Raw genomic sequence first — 17,636 nt, forward strand, 5'->3', positions numbered from 1 at the left:
ACTAAGATTCACTGCAACAAACTCTGAAAACCATCAAATTAAATTAAACATTTTGTGTTACAACATTTGTATATCACCCATAATCAGTATGGGAGAATGAATAAATGCATTCCAAAACTCCTCTTTAATTATTTAGTCATAACTATTGCATCATCTAGAGTGAAGTTATGAAGTTTCCAAGGTTTGTAAGATGCTATACACAAAAAATTCTATGAAGTAGTACTATACATTGAATCTTTTCAGCTGCCTACATTTAATTTAAACCACTTCTTCAATACTCATTTTCTTTTGTCTTCTATTTTGTACCTTGCAGATCACTATGGCTCCATTTCTGCAACACGCTAATCCCTTAATTAGTGAATAAATCTAATTTGCACAGTACATTGAACCATCAATTTGCTACACTGGCTCAATGGCACAAAAAATGAATCCCCAAATGATAAATCACATTTTACTGTTACCCTTTCGGAGCCTTTCTCTATTACCAAATTGTATTACTCTGGGGATCATCTGTCTCCAATTCAGAGGTGGTATTCAGCAGGTTCTGACCAGTTCTGGAGAACCAGTAGCAGAAATTTTGAGCAGTTTGGAGAACTGGCAAATACCACCTTTGACTGGCCCTGCCCCCATCTATTCTCTGCCTCCTGAGCCCCAGCTGATCGGCTGGGGCTTCTTTTGTTGCCCTGCATAGGAGAACAGAGCTGGAAAGCAGGTGAGTGGGGTGGGGAGGGAATGGAGATTTCACAGTATCCTTGCCCTGTCATGCTCACCAACCACGCCCACCAAGCCACGCCATGCCCACCAAGCCACATCCACAGAACTGGTAGTAAAAAAAATTGCATCCCACCACTGCCCCAATTGTTTCTACCCGCTCCATCCAATCTGGGAGGAAGGGAATGCTCCAGGTACCATTGACTAAGAAGTGTCAATTTGGTAGGGCCCAGGAGGAGAGACTTTACTGCTATGACACCCATCCTTTGGAACATCATTCCACCCAAGATTAGATTAGCCCTGTTCCTGTTGGCATTTTCTAAGGCCTTGATGACTTCATGTTAAAGCTGGTGCCCTAGGCATGGGGTAGAGCCATCTCCTGGTTGTGTGGATGATTTATTAAATTGCACCTGGATGTTACAGTATGTGCTTTACTTCTATTTGGTTTTTTTTATACTGTCTTATTTTAGATATTTTATTTGTTTATTGTAAGCAACCTACAATCACATAAAGTGAGAAGGACAGCTATATAAATCAATCAATAACAGGATAACAGAGTTGGAAGGGACCTTGGAGGTCCTCTAGTCCAACCTCCCCCTCAAGCAGGAGACCCTATATCATTGCAAACGTGGCTATGTTGGAATTCATTGTTGGAATGTTTTTTCATGCAACAACTACAGTAGTATTCATCCAGTAGATAGCAGTGTTTACAAGTTTGGATCTATGGTATATATACTCTATGCTCTTTTGTTGTAAATAGAGGTTCCTGTTTCCTGTTACAGTTAAAACAGTTGAGCAGTAAAGCACATGGTGACTGTACTCTTTGTTTGTTCTGTGGTGCTATATATAAACAGAATTTCTAACAAGCTGTCCAGTCTCTTCTTAAAAGCCTCCATGAGTTCTCTGTTCAGTAGTTCTCTGTTCAATTTACAGTCAGCAGAAAACAATATCGGCATGAAATTGGTTGTCCCACTTCTCAATTCTTATGCTACTCTCCTGCCTCTGCACTCAGTCATTTCTCCAGCTCCATGACTTTTCTTCAAGAGAGAGAAGGCCTAACAGATTTTCTAGACTCTGCTCTTGAAAAGTGTCAGAATAGGAAGAGATATTGTTTTAGCAGCAGTTAACTAAGAAGTTAAGCCAGGAGAGGGACTCATGACTGACTCCCTCATGGGCTCAGGACAAGAAAAGACAGCTTCATGGAAACACAGCAGAAAAATATGACTGCTATGCTGTTTATGCAGGGAATAAATGCAAGTGGGGGGTGGCTTCAGGTATGTAAATTACAAGTTACAAATACCCGCTTGAAAAATATTTACTGTATTTAGAAAACCAAACTGAAAAAGTTCAGCTGACTTTAATGAAAACAAGTCAATCACCTCCATGGATTTTACATAAGGATTCTAGAACAGGGGTCTCCAACCTTGGCCACTTTAAGACTTGTGGACTTTAACTCCCAGAATTCGCTGAGGAATACTGGGAGTTGAAGTCCACAAGTCTTAAAGTGGCCAAGGTCGGAGACCCCTGTTCTAGAAGAAATTGCAAGGCCTGACCATATTGCCAAAAAGCCAGTGGGTTCTTTCCTTACCTTTCCTCCTCAGGCCTTTTCTTTATCCAGCTATTGTCTTGCAAAAGGGTTCTTCGCTTGTTGACCTCATTAATAGCTTTCTGTCTGCTCTTCATCGCAAGGGAAGCATTCTTAGAATCTGGAAATATATCAGCAGTATATCAGACAGTACGTAGTACAATGTAATTAAATCGTTTTGGAACACCACAGAGTTTAGTTGCCCCAGGAGTCATTCCTCCAATCTCTGAGTTGGCAGAAAACTGTGCCAACTTAAGTTTTCACGCCTCAACTGTCAAGTTCAATTCTGTCTCAGGAATGATGTCAGAACAGGGGTGTGTGTGTGTGTGTGTGTGTGTGTGTGTGTAAAGTTGATTGTTTTTATATGTTAAGGACAGCATTTGTGAATTCTTCTGGTTTTGTTCCAACTTTACTGAACTTTGCCTGCTGGTGGGAAAAACATCAATTGTGTGATGGGAGACAACAGGTGGGTATAAAAGGGAGCTTGGGATGGAGGGCTTAACCATCTTTCAAGTTGCCAAATGACATGTGGTTGCATCTCAATGCAAGTCTGGATAGAATGCCAAGCCTCTATCTGTAACTTATGCTTTCTTCCAGAATTGTTTTTAGCTTCCTGGTATAGCCTACAACACTAGCTACCCATCAAACTATTAATTTAAAATATTTGCTTAGCTTGGCTGCTTAGCTTCTAAATGTAGAAAATGTCAGCCTGGTTATTAGTTTTCAATATATTTATTTCTTCATTGTTCCTCTTCTCAAACTCTTACACAGTGCAACATTTCTGCATGTCTATTTAAAAGTAAACCGTTCTGAAGTTACAGTGGAACCTCTGGTCACGAATGCTTCTGACCACGACCAAATTGGGTTCCAACCAAAAAATCCACAACATTTTTTAATCGGGTCATGATTTAAAAATCGGGTGGCAATCAAACATAGCTGTGTCCCTTTCTACATCCATTTCCCCTTCTGCGCCATTTTTGTTTTGTAGGGGCATGCGTAATCAGTCTCACTTCTGGTCACGACCAAATCGAGTTGTGACCAAAGTTATGGAAAGAATTATGGTCATGACTGGAGGTTCCACTGTATTTATTATTACATGCCACCCATCTCACTCTGAAAAGTGACTAATTTGATAGAAGAAAGTTCCAAATTAGCTTGTGCAAGAATGTAGCCAGATACATTATTTGAAATGTGTCCAAGATACAGTACATTTTGGCAGCTATGTACACTTCTGCTGTTGTAAAGAACACATAATTACTGAATTGAACTGGAATTGGAGAGTCTGCCTGTAATTTGCAATTCAAGCTTTGTATCTGTTGATTTTCTTGACTGTTATTTGCTGCTTCATTATTTCCAGTGCTTCCTTGATCTCAGGGGTGGGATTCAAATTTTTTAACAACCAGTTCTGTGGGCGTGGCTAAGTTGGTGGGCATGGCTTGGTGGTCATGTTATTGGCTGGGCGTGGCCAACTCAGTATCACTCACATCGAGGCACGCATCTCCTCACCTGGCTTCTCAAGACTGTGGGGATGCTGCAACAGTCGTAAGTGTGAAAAATGGTCATAAGTCACTTTTTTCAGTGCCATTGTCACTTTGAATGGTCACTCCACACAAGCAAAGTACCAGCAAAGGAGGGCAAAAAAAACTCCAGAGAAGTTCCAGAGACAGGAAGTCTAGTCCTGCCAAGAATTTAATAAGGGTTAACGGAGAGGCAGTTTCTGTAAGCAACACCAGAATGTTTCCTTCCTGCCTTCCTTACAGGATTAGATCGGTAATTTCTTCTAACAACCAGTTCTCCAAACTGCTTAGAATGTTAACAACCGGAATCCCACCCCTGCTTGATCTTCCTTGTTTCTAAGAGACATTTTTTGATCAGGTATTCTTTGGTCCTTTTCATCTTTAGCTTCTTTTCTTTCATCTCTTCTTGCTTGCTTGCATGTGATCTCAGCTTGCTGGTCCTGATCTTCCTTTTGATGATGCATTGTTTGGCTTTTTTTCTTTGTTGATTTTGCAACCCAAGTATTTGGTTAGATTTGCAACTGCTATACATTAGTTGGTTTGTATCTTGCGGTGAGGTGGTACTTTTATTTCATATTATAGTATTTGTATCTTTTAATATTTGTGTTAGCATCAAGCTGCTAGTTGATCACAATGTTTAACAGCTGCTAAACATGTGGCTAAAATAACTTTTATAGCTTAAAAGTCATGAAAGAAGTTTAATCAATGCATTTGCAATTAAACCGCATATTTTCTTCTTAATACAGGAAAACACCAATCTACCCTACACACATGCATGCATACACATGAACATAACCACACTTTTGCATATCATTGCAAGGCATTTCAGTCTCAGTTCTTCATATTTACTTTTTGTGATCAATCAGTGCAATTGAAACAAAACTGAAAGATTACCATTTTTGATATGCGATGGTTTTCCTACAGTGAATGTTGACATTTTATTCAGGGCTATATCCAGTTTGTCCTAAAATAAAGTAAAACACAAAAAATAAGTGGTCAAAAAACAGAAAATGGCATCAGAATGCATCCTTTTCCTGCACTATTCACATACAAAAATTTTGCTGGATCAGATGAAATACAAACTGGTTTCTGTTCCCATAGTGGCCAGCCATTATATTTAATCAGGATATGAACCCAAAAATTTCCTTTAATGCTCTTGCAACTAGTGCTCATTGAATTTTGCCTCTGAGCCTGGAAAGAGCATAGCCAAAATGACTTGTTGACCTCATTAATAGCTTATACTGTGATAGTGAGCCAAGACCTGCAACATGCCTATAATTTTAGAAGTGCCCACTCAAAAATGAAAAGTTCTTTAAGAAAATTTGTAAGCGCCCATTCTTATTAAGATTATGACTGTGGTAATATCACCACACCACATCCAGCTCGTTTAGTCATTGTACTCTGATCAGCACTGCAGCCATTGTAAGAATGGCATATGGAGACACAAAATGGTTCAATACTGAAAAAGGCACTCAACAAGGTTGCATCCTATCACCTATACTATTCAACGTGTACACAGAAATAATTATGAGAAATGTGCGTTTGGAGGAATCTACCATTGGGATAAAAATTGGTGGTAGGAATATCAACAGCCACCAAGATGCTGATAATACAACATTACTTGCAGAAAGTAAGGAGGATTTCTACTGGTTAATCCTGAGAATAAAAGATGAAAGTGAAAAATGTGGACTGCACTTTAATATCAAGAAAACACAGATAACGACAACTGCAGGAAACACACAGGTCAGAATGCAGATTGACAATGAGACCATTGAAACAATAAAAGAATTCTGGAAGAGTAAAGATATCAGCCTCACAACCAAATGCAGATTAGTTAATGCAATAATTTGTCCAACTGCTACTTATGGATGTGAAATTCGGACTCTGAAAAAGGCAGATAGGAGAACCACCTTTGAACTGTGGTGCTGGAGCAAACTACTCTGCATTCCATGGACTGCATAAATAACAAAGAAGTCCTAGAACAAACCTCACCAAAAATATCACTTGAAGCCTAGATTGCCAGAGGCTGTCATACTTTGGTCATGTCACACGAGCTGACTCACTCAAAAAGTCAACCAAGCTCGAAGTGATCAGCAGAAAAAGGAGAAGAGGATGTCCTAGCACCTGCTGGCTGAAAACTATAAAAGATGACACTGGGATGACTATGGTGGATCTGAAGAAGGTGGTGCGAGGCAGAGGGGCATAGAGAATGCTTATCCATAGAGTGGCCAAGGACACAACTGAATGACTGGCAATGATAATGACGACTGGGGAAGTTCAGGGAAGTGGGCATTTCCTAAATTTAACCTCCTTACCTTCTCTATTAACTATCCTGGTAAATGCTTGTACTAAGAATGATATTGTTCAGTTTCTAAGTTTTATCTCAGTCAAGGCTCAACTGATGCACAATCGCAATAGTACACAGAGTAACAATCCCATTTTTTCCCTTGAAGAATCTGAATGAACAAATCATGAGGAAACCATATGGTCTAGAGCAGTGGCCCCCAACCTTTTTTGAACCAGGGACCGGTTTCACGATTATTTATTCTTCCACGGACCGGTACCTGAGTAACGCGAGACACCACCGCCATCGGGACGGCTCTTCGTTCGAAGCCGCCCCCCCTTCTTCGATGAAACTAAGGCGCGAGCACCCAAACACCACTTTCCAACTGAAAACCCGGAAGCGCCGTCGAAACAAGATGGCGGCGCCCAAGCTTTGCGGCCCGGTAAAAAATGATCCACGGACCGGTACCGGTCCAGGGACCGGTGGTTGGGGACCCCTGGTCTAGAGCCTCTAGACTCCAGAAATACATGCCCATTGGTAGCTCACCTGAATAAAGTGCAATTCAGAATTAGATTTACAGTAGCTTGAGTAGTAATTGCATGAATGTACATGTGAAGAGAGGAGGAAGTTTTATTTGAAAAAAGGTGATTTATTATTTATTTATTTCATGAAATACCTCTTTTGAAAACTTTACATAGAATAAACTTGCATATTTCACTGTTCTTGCTTTTCCACAAGTGAATGTTTCCAGTCAAAGAGCCAATGTAACATAATGGCTAAAAGTATGGATTTAGACCAGGGGTCTTCAAACTTGACAGATTTAAGACTTGTGGACTCCAACTCCCAGAATCCCTCCTCCAGTCATATTAGCTCAGGAATTAGAGCCATCTACAAACTAACCTCAGCTATGGAAGTTTAGTGTAGAAAACAAGGAAGGTGATCTGCAAACTTCATTACCAAGGCAACAAATTTTTAAAGTCTGGAATGTCCAAATAATATTAGGACAATGCTGAGACCGAAGACTCGCTGATTCACAGGCGTATAAGAGGGGACAGGAACAACCCATTGAGATTTGCAGAATTCTGTTATTATGGTCACCCTCAACAAAAGTAGATTTAGTCTTCCTGTGGAATTGATTTCTTGTTTTAGTCTAGATACTGAGGATGACATTGATTGGTTTGGTTTCTCTCAACCCAGCCTACCTCCCGGGGTGTTTTATGATGAAAACTTTGAAACAGCACATAAATTGCCTTACCTGCCATGGAGATAAACTGAAATTTAATCCATAAAAGGTGTCATAACTTAAAAGAAAATCCATCTTTTATGGATTAAATTTAAATTTATCTCCACAAGAAAGTATAGAAAACACAGAGAACTGTTCATGAAAAATATAGCAAGCTCCAAAGGATCAATTGCTCACAAAATTATTCTATTGTAAGTTCAAGCAAGAAAAATGCCTTTAGTAGGTTTTCCTCCCAAATTTCTGCTTACGCCACTTTCATGTGGATTCTGTTGAGAAACACCCTTTTGTTCCCATTTTTCACTAGCGGGACTAAAACATTGTTTAAATGTACTACCTGCAAATGTTTGGAATGTGATATACAAATGTAAGTAAAGTCAAATTAAAAGTCAGTCATTAATTTCTACACTTTTGATTTTAAAAGCATCAAATAAGCCTATGAATATTTCTCTGCACTACCTGCAGGCATGTCCCAAGTCAGTTTGTTTGTTCCAACTCTAGCCGTAGAGGAAAAAGTCAATATCGGGTAGAAATGAAATATTATTCCCTCAGCAGCTGAGAGAAATATCACCAGTAAACCAACAGCAACAATGTTAAAGGAGATTCCAGCAGCATCCCAGAAATATTAATGAGCTTTGGTGGCACAATGGTTAGAATACAGTATTGCAAGCTAATTCTGCTGACTGCCGATTGCCAGCAGTTCGAGTCTCACTGGCTCAGCTTTCCATCCTTCCGAGCAGAGGTGGTATTCAGCCAGTTCTGACAGGTTCTGGAGAACCGGTAGTGGAAATTTTGAGTAGTTCGGAGAAGCGGTAAATACCACCTCTGCTTGGCTCCACCCCCATCTATTCACTGCCTCCCAAGTCCCAGCTGATCTGCTGGATCTTCTTTTGTTGCCCTGCACAGGAGAATGGAGCTGGAAAGCAGGTTAGTGGGATGGGGATTTTGCAGTAATCTTCCCCCAGAAGTGGGATGGAAATGGAGATTTTACAGTAGCCTTACCCTGCCCATGCCCACCAAGCCACGCCCACCAAGCCACACCACACCCACCAAGCCACATGACACCCACCAAGACATGCCCACAGAACTGGTAGTAAAAAAATTTGAATACCACCACTGCTTCCGAGGTTGGTAAAACGAGGACCCAGATTGTTGGGGGCAATATGCTGACTCTGCAAACCACTTTGAGAGGACTGTAAAGAACTGTGAAGCAGTATATAAGTCTAAGTGCTATTGCTATTTAAAAATTTGACAACTTTTCATTTTAAGGATGAAAATGACTGTGAGGCACAATCAGAAAAACTTGGTGGTGCTGTGCTGACTTCAAATGCGTTTACATACAACTTAGAATTTAGCTCGCTGATCATAGAATGAACAAACATATTTATCCTTTCCATTTATATCTTATTACAAAACCATTCATTCACATACTTTTATCAGAAGAACATGGAACTTGTAAGCTTCATTTCTAACTCGGCGCAATTGCTCAAGGAATAGAGTATAATGTAAGAAAATGTGAAGAAAAAAAATACAACCTGCTAAGCATTCTGCCAATGCAGGGCATTTCCTTAGAACAACAGTTCAAACAAGCTTTTGAAGTTTGGATGTTATTGTTTAAGGCCTTTCCTCACTGCTGAACTGCAGAAAATAATGTGGGTATGAAATAATGTGGGTATGTCCCCGATCTTGATTACCTTTTGTTCCTTCCTCTATCTTGATTACCTCCTTAGTCTAAAACCAGTGGTGGGATTCAAATTTTTTTACTACCAGTTCTGTGAAGGTGGCTTGGTGTGCATGGCAGGGGAAGGATACTGTAAAATCTCCAGTCAAAGGTGGTATTTGCCGGTTCTCCGAACTACTCAAAATTTCTGCTACCGGTTCTCCAAAACTGATCAGAACCTGCTGCATACTATCTCTGGTCTAAACTTTCTGGCAAAATAACAGCTGCCAACCTTCCACAGTTTTTGGGGATTACCCTTGGACAGCGCTAAGTGGAAAACACCCCTTTTTATGAGATCAACAAATAATGTAAATAAGTCATAAAAATTACAAATTCCCAACTGTGTACTCTGTGCCAAACTGCAAACAAAAGATTAGAAGCATACTTGGTTATTTATTACTTTTGTTATTATCTCAGATATTTTTTTAAAAAAATCCACATGAGTTTATTTTTAGTTTTCATAAGCATATCCTGTTTGCATAGAAATATATGACTAGGATATGATAATTAATACAGTACAGGAATAATATTAGGAGATGAGATGGAAGGAAGGAATGTAAAGGATATAAAAGTTATTATATGGAGAAAAAAGGAAGAGGTGGAGGTCAGTTAAAAGTCATAGAATCAAAGCATTATGTCAAAAAGATACTAAAGAAAATGACATTCGTTGAATAATCAATCTCTATTTAGTAAATAAATAGCTAAAATAATAAACTTGCAGTTTATTCACATTTTGCTCTGGGTTTCCACATGTTGTAATAACAGTTACTTGGAAATACCGGTCGTTATAAATGAAAATTTGATTTTGAGGAATGATATTACATAACTATTGTAAACTGTTGCTGCTCTAATTGAGCTTGCAGTGTCTGGACTTCATCTATAGTATGAGAAGAAAAAGAAGGAAAGGACCTACCACCTGGAGAAGGTGACAAGGGGACAAGAAAAGGAAAGAAACCCTCAATTCCTACTTCACTGCAGAGATTTTGACATTTTGACATTTTGAATTGCAAATCCGTTTCTTCGCTAAATAGTATAATACTAGACAATGATAAGAACAAAATCTCTCTTCTCTAAAGCCACCCTGAGCTTTAATTTTCAGGAAAATATATATTTTATTTTATATATTTTATCTATTATATATTTTTTTAAATATATGAACCATAAGTGCTTATAATCCAGTTGGGCATGCAACTACCGGTAGTTATGTTATTGAAGGAAGACAGAGGCACTAATACGGAGATTGTCTCGGGCAGGGGAGTAAAACTCGCAGGGTCATGTCATCACGTGACGTATCACAACTTTTCCCCCTTCGCTGAAACGAGGATGGGCGTGGCCAGCATGTGACGCATCCGGCCTGCAGGCCGCAAGTTTGACACCCCTGGTCCAGGGGGCTCCAGGCTTCAACTGTTTAGCCTCCATGATGAATACTACAGGCCAGTCTTGAAATGACCCACAAGCAAGTTCAAAAGAAGAAAATGCTGGCCTAGAAACCAGAAGGCTGTGAGTTCTAGTCCCACATTCGGCATAAAAGCTGTCTTGATGACTTTGGGCATGCCACTCTTTCTCAGACTAAGTCCCTCACAGGGTTGCTATCATGGAGAAAATAGGAGGAAGAAGTATTAAAAGGTGGGATAAAAATCTAAGAAATAAATACATAAATGTAAGGCAGAAAAACTGGATTCTTGTGCATTAATTTGGATAGAGCAAGTCGGTTGTACTAGCATTGCATATGGAGGAAGCAATCTGTCATTTTTTAAAAAATGTTTTTTAAAAAAAACAGAAACAGCTGTGCACACTTGGCAACAGCTGACTGAGTATAATTGCTTCTTTAAAAATATCAGTTCATAGAGTCATAGGAGAAGGAACAAGTCCAACACCCTCCAGGATTCATTACATATCCAACTAGAGTAGACTATCCAGTCTGTATTTGAAAAAAGTCTGGCAAAGGAGTTCCTTCAGAGGAATTCATAGTCCATAATCCATTTGAACTCTGGAGAGGCTTGTTTTCTGGTTATTGAATATGCCAAACACAGGTCGTCCTCGACTTACAACCACAATTGAGCCCAAAATTTCTGTTGTTAAGTGAGACATTTGTTAAGTGATTTTTGACCCCATTTTACAACTTTTCTTGCCGTGGTTATTAAGTTAATAAGCTAGTAACCTGGTTGTAAAGTGAATCTGGTTTCCCCATTGACTTTACTTATCAGGGGGTCGTAAAAGGTGACCACATGATCCTGGGACACAGCAAAGGTCATAAATATGAACCAGCTATCTAATATCTGAATTTTGATCACATGCTCCTGAGGATGCTGCAAAGCTCGTAGCTATGAAAAATGGTGTAAGTCACATTTTTCAGTACTGTTGTAATTTTAAACAATCCTTAAATGAACTGTTGTAAGTCAAGGACTACCTATAATCCTTTTTTGACAGCCACACCACAGTTAAACAATTTTGGATAGTTGCACAGATCTAACTTCCCCTCTTATAACACAGTCCCGAAAGCCTCCAAATTACTTTCCATAAATCTTCAACATCTTGTGAAGCCCTCATTGTGTGTATAGAATAGAATAGAATAGAATAGAATAGAATAGAATAGAATAGAATAGAATTCTTTATTGGCCAAGTGTGATTGGACACACAAGGAATTTGTCTTTGGTGCATATGCTCTCATGTACATAAAAAATAAAATATATTCATCAAGAATCATAAGACACAACACTTAGTGATAGTCATAGGTTACTAATAAGCAATCAAATCATACTAGGAAACAAACAATGTAAATTGTAAAGATACAAGCAACATGGTTATAATCATAAGTGGGAAGAGATAGGTAATAGGGAGGTTGAGAAAAATAATAGTAATACAGTCTTACTAAGTAATTTGACAGTGTTGTGGGAATTAGTTGTTTAGCAGAATGATGGCATTCAGGGAAAAACTGTCCTTGTGTCTAGTTGTTCTGGTGTGCAGTGTTCTATAGTGTCATTTTGAGGGTAAAAGATGAAACAATTTATGTCCAGGATGTGAGGGGTCTGTAGATATTTACATTGAAGCTTTTTTGTTCACTACGGAAACCAGAACTTAACAGTTGAAAGTTTCTGATCAGACCAAAATCTGTATTGATCAGAGTCATCACCCTAAATAATGTTATAGGATGGGAAAATCTTGATTATCTGGCAATTATGTGAAGTATCAGCCAACGATATTACAAATATTTGTCTATTGAGATTCTTGGATCATATTCAACATCAAGAGGCATAAATGAAATGAATGCATTTTGTAATACTGTGTAGTTTTGATTCACCTTGACATTTAAATCACCAGTGATAAAATAAGCCAGAGAATATAGGGCTAAGCAAAGGTTTAGATATTGTCCAAGTTTGCCTGTTTGAGTTGTGCATGGGCAGTTTTGAAACTCGAAAAGAAGGGAAAAGATGACCCAGGTAATTAAAGGGCTGTTTCAGGTCAAAACCAAACAAACTCTAGAACAGATTATGGTTTCTTTATTTTTTATTATTCTCTGCAATTCACTATGAATTCCATACTCAAAAGACTATCTGCTATTGATATTGACTGTTTCCTAGTAGATTTGATCGCTTACCCCCTATGACCAGGGGTGGGATTCTTCCAGTTCTCACCTATTCGCTAGAACCGGTTGTTAACATTCTAAGCAGTTTGGAGAACTGGTTGTTAGAAGAAATTACCGATCTAATCCTGTAAGGAAGGCAGGAAGGAAACATTCTAGTGTTGCTTACAGAAACTGCCTCTCCGTTAACCCTTATTACATTCTTGGCAGGACTAGACTTCCTGTCTCAGGAACGTTTCTGGAGTTTTTTCCCCCTCCTTTGGTGGTACTTTGCTTGTGTGGAGTGACCATTTAAAATCACAATGGCACTGAAAAAAGTGACTTATGACCATTTTTCACACTTACGACTGTTGCAGCATCCCCACAGTCTTGAGAAGCCAGGTGAGGAGATGCATGCCTCAATGTGAGTGATATTGAGTTGGCCACGCCCAGCCAATAACATGACCACCAAGCCACGTCCACCCAGTCACATGACCACCAAGCCACGCCACCAACTAAGCCACGCCCACAGTTTACAACAATTTAACCAATTGTTAAAAAATTTGAATCCCACCCCTGCCTATGACTGTCATTATATGTTATACCTTATGGTTCTTGACGAATGTATTTTTACTTTTTATGTACACTGAGAGCACATGCACCAAGACAAATTCCTTGTGTGTTCAATCACACTTGGCCAATAAAGAATTCATTCATTCATTCATTCATTCATTCATTCATTCATTCTAAACAGTCAGGATTGGATTTTAGTAGAGAAGATGGTAAAATGTGAACTGGACTATACTGTATCAAATACGGTAGATACAGGGCTGGTTTAAGAATTGTACTCAATGAATGTATGTCAGTGACTTCTTGTCAAGCAGAATGGAGGTATTGGAGGTATATTGCAGCCCCCATTCAAAGCCCTGTAAAGTTCAATTCATTTAAAAACGACTTGGAAGAGAGGTTAGAAAAATAAATATCTTCACATTGAGGATGACAGAAAGATTGTGTGAATAGCATTCCTATCTGTGACTCACAAGTACTCCTTCTACTGAGTCAATGATAACTATTGTCACTAAATGTATTCTAAAGTTTACTACTAAAGCTAAAATGACAAAAGGTTATTACACTTGGCTTCATAATTAAAGGTTGTGGTTTAAAACCTGGGGGAGTTTTTTAATTACTATTTTTCTTTCCCTGGGCTACAAATTTGAGATTTTTTTCCTCAGTTCGGCAATTTATGTTTTCTCACTTCTCTTGTCAGCTTTGCCATCTTCACTAAGCCGGCTGGCATCTTGCCATAAATGGAGTGAGGGGGGCAAAGCAATTTGGGGGGGAAATGTGCAGAAGGGAAGAAGGAGGAGGGAAGGGGGGAGGGAATGGCACTGATAGGAATCAGAAGTGTAAAATCGGATTGATTCAGCCACTCAAGGATGCTTGGCCTGAGAGAGAATGTGAAGATGTTTAAGACACGCCTGACATCAAAGCAGTTCCCAAAACATCGTCTGGGATGCTTTTGGACACTAATGATCTGGTCAAGCGGGGAGCACCATGGAAGGGGAAAACCTGTAACTTGTATTCAGAAATACTCAGTTCTAGCCTTGCTTTTGTTGCAACCACTAATCCTTAGTAAAAGAACCTATCATTTCAATCAAATGGAGTCAAGAGTCTTTCCTAGGGACCTAGCTGAGGTAGGCCTGACATCTCCTATTCTTCAGTTTCTACATTAATGATATGGTGAAATGGTTAAATAAACCAAATCATCACACACATACCCCCAAAAACAGGGGATCAAAGCATTACCATGTTGCTCTCATCCAATATTGTAATAATGACAAACTGGTCATAAACTACCAGTCACTTGAAGTAAAAGTGATTCCCTCCGCATTTCTGTCCTCACCTAATATCTTAAAATATAAAGTTTAAGTTTGAAAATATATAACAAAATGTGATTATATCAATAAACCATTATATTATGTGGCAGGTATGACTTTGGTATTATGCAGTACTATAAAACATGCAAGTGCTCATTTTGATAATCAAAAAGAACCAAACTAGACATTGATCAAAATGCAGTTGTCAAAAGCAAGATTTTTAAACCATGCAGGAGTTTTGAAGTCAGCTTATCTGCCTTATTTTAAAACTTCCACACAATAGACAGTGGTATATAAAATCAATAAGCTATCAATAAGCTATCTCCAACTGATCATTTTTTAACCTATAAACATTTACCCCTTATCTTCATGCTGGTGTCATTTCTATCCCAGGTCATATCTTAAGCAAAAAATCTACCCTATTATGTTCTATATTTCAAAGCACCAATCAGCCATAAAACACAGTGGAGAATAAGAGTCCAGACAATTTCTAATTATCTTGACAGCAAGGGCTGGAAACCGCAATGTTCACTCATCTGGACAGACTATATATGGAGAAATCTAAAGCTGTATTTAAGGCAATATACATTTTGCAAGATTTAAAAATCTCCTTTGAGCGTTAGCCAGAATCAATTTTCAATATTATCATTTCCCTGGTTGTCTCATAATATTTACATTGTATATTATTAACTGGTGTATATCTCTGTTTACACTTAGAAATTACATTCTCTATGCTGGTAACCATTATAAATCCAATCATAAAACAAGATTACATATGCAAAAGAATGCTACTTGAATGCTACTTGAATGTGAAACTGTAGAATGAAAATCCCTTGTCTATTCAGTATAAAGTAAGCCGCAGGAACAGGTTTTTCAGGATTTGGGTGGAGATGAAGATTCAGTCTTGAAAGAATTAAAATAGTAAGTAGCTATGGGATGAGATCGTTTCTCTGTACAATTTTGATACGTGTGAGTTTTCCATTAACACCTTAATTGTTCTTTTTTTTTAAATGACCTTTTTTACAACCTCAAACTTAATTCTTTATTATATTGGGAAAAAAATAACTTAACAGCATATTATTAAACAGCATATTATGCTCTTGCAAACTAAAGCAGAATAAATAAGGAATACTCCCTTTAAATAATTCTCTCGTCTCTAAACTCTTACTTTTTCAATATGTTCTGAAACTTTGCCTGTGAAAGACAGATAGCGGCATAGTTTTACTATTATGCCATAGATGTAGTTTTACTATTATGCCTTGTGTACAAATTTACTCCCATGGTTAGCTGTCCCTGGTGAGATTTTAAGATTTTTAAAAACCATCTTCTAAGCAATTCTTTTGCTCGGCAGAAACAAAGTACAAAGGATCATAGTGCAAAACATCTTAGGTTTCCAGAGGTTCTGAAGGCATTGTATTTGGGCATCCTGTCTGAGTTTCCGAGGTGGTAAATCAAATCCAAATAGAGAGAAGGAAAGTTCATGAATTGCCCTGCTCTTCTAAATATCATAAACTGAACACTTTGGGGGAAAAAATCTCATGCCAATCTATAAATATCTGCTTACCTCTTTATGCAACCAGTGTCCAAATCCAGATTCCCCAGAAATACTGTTGTGCAGTTCAGCTTACAAAAAAGTAATATTGTCTGCACCCGGCTGTCTTCACAGCTTTGTGGCTTCTCCAGTAGAGATGAGTCACACTGGGAGGAGAGCGAAGGTGTGGAAAAGGGAGGGCACCTTTTTAATAGTTTAAATACACTATAGTAACTTACAATTGTTTATTGTTGTTTTACACTGATACTTGCCTCATTTCCAAAATGGGATGTGCGTATTGGTGTGGTGGCATTCTACCATACGATGAAAGAGTGTATATCTGTATATAATATAAAATGTATGTACGTGCATATTTCAACAACATTTAGGCTTTATTTGGGGGAAATTACATATAATACAAATATTGGATATAAATCTAATATTGCATATTGGCTCTAATAGTTAAATTGCTGCCAAAATAACCCCCCCCCCAAAAAAAAAAAAACAATATGGGAAAGCCTGTTTATTTTTATATAAACAAAATAATTTAGGAATTATACCAATGAATGATCTATTTATTAATATGGTGCATCCCTAACCTTTCTCTCTTTTCTAAGATGAACCCCAACTAAGCCTTAGCAGTACTTCAGTGCCAATTTACTGGGGCTCCAAACTCCCTTGACCTTTCCTTCAGATATCTGCTCCAGTTCAAGGTTCATTTCTCCCACCAGTGTCCTTTGGTTTTTTGGAGAGCAGCATGGAACAAATTACCCCAAACTTCACTTCTGATACGAAGGACATTTTTATCTCTTCCTAACTATGGATTCTTCTTTCTCTCACGGAAGCTGAAATGTAACCATATTATAGTACTCTACCATCTCACCAGCTCCTGGAACGGACAATTGAACATGGCTGCCTTAACATGCCCACTTCATCTCGGGGTGGGGGGGTGGGGGGGGGGCAGCATGGCTGACCCAACAAGGTCATTCTTTTTTTTTTTTTAATGTATTAAAGGAAAGTTTAATTAGTTTTAGCACAGAGATTATTGTGACGTTTGTCTGTATGGATCTTTGTCTTTTGAGTTTGTATATTTGTATATTTTAATTTTTTTTAATTCAATAAAGTTTGTTTTAAAATTTAAAAAAAAAGAAAAAAAAGAATAGATTAGACAACCATTTAACCAGGGTGGTATAAGGTTCCTGCCTTGAATTGGGGGTGGACTAGAAGACCTCCAAGGCCCTTTCCAGCCCTATGACCCTATGTTTTCCACCTACAGTGCTCTTTTTTATATATATATAATAATTTTATTCTAGAAAAAAACATTTATTTGACATACATTTAAAACATGGTCATTCTTACTTGGCTGGCTCTCCACCAGCGCTCCCCTCCCGCCACTGGTCCGCCAGCACTCTGACCCCAATCCCTGCATCCCAGGCGTATCACAGAGGAATACTTTTCCATGACCAATTGGCTGTGTGGGACATTTAAACGTGCATCGGGGCAGCCAATCCCTATGCTGAGGAAGGGGCAGCCTTGGGCACAAGGAGGCAGGGGACACAGTGGTTACTTTGTTGTGCACACACGAGGAGGAAAAAGCAGCCCTTGGGTG

General features: G+C 38.6%; 1 protein-coding gene across 3 annotated transcripts in view; it reads right to left on the reverse strand.

The window, feature by feature from the left end:
- Positions 1-16,196, reverse strand: part of SCEL (sciellin) — a 47,054-nt gene extending 30,858 nt beyond the window's left edge. For 2 of the 3 annotated variants that reach the window (XM_087967374.1, XM_087967373.1), the window contains exons 1-3: positions 16,061-16,195; positions 4,708-4,777; positions 2,300-2,417 (exon numbers count right to left, since the gene is read on the reverse strand). In XM_087967374.1, coding sequence (XP_087823500.1) covers positions 2,300-2,417; positions 4,708-4,750 — 161 coding nt within the window. In that variant the 5' untranslated portion in view covers positions 4,751-4,777; positions 16,061-16,195. Of the gene's footprint in view, positions 1-2,299; positions 2,418-4,707; positions 4,778-16,060 lie in introns of all 3 variants that reach the window. The other variant, XM_087967372.1, reaches the window with a different exon arrangement.
- Positions 16,197-17,636: the final 1,440 nt, after the last annotated feature.

Source organism: Notechis scutatus, chromosome 5 (assembly GCF_049901735.1).
Source record: "Notechis scutatus isolate UNSWTSFEM ecotype Mainland chromosome 5, rNotScu1.2, whole genome shotgun sequence".
NCBI classification, from domain to species: domain Eukaryota; kingdom Metazoa; phylum Chordata; class Lepidosauria; order Squamata; family Elapidae; genus Notechis; species Notechis scutatus.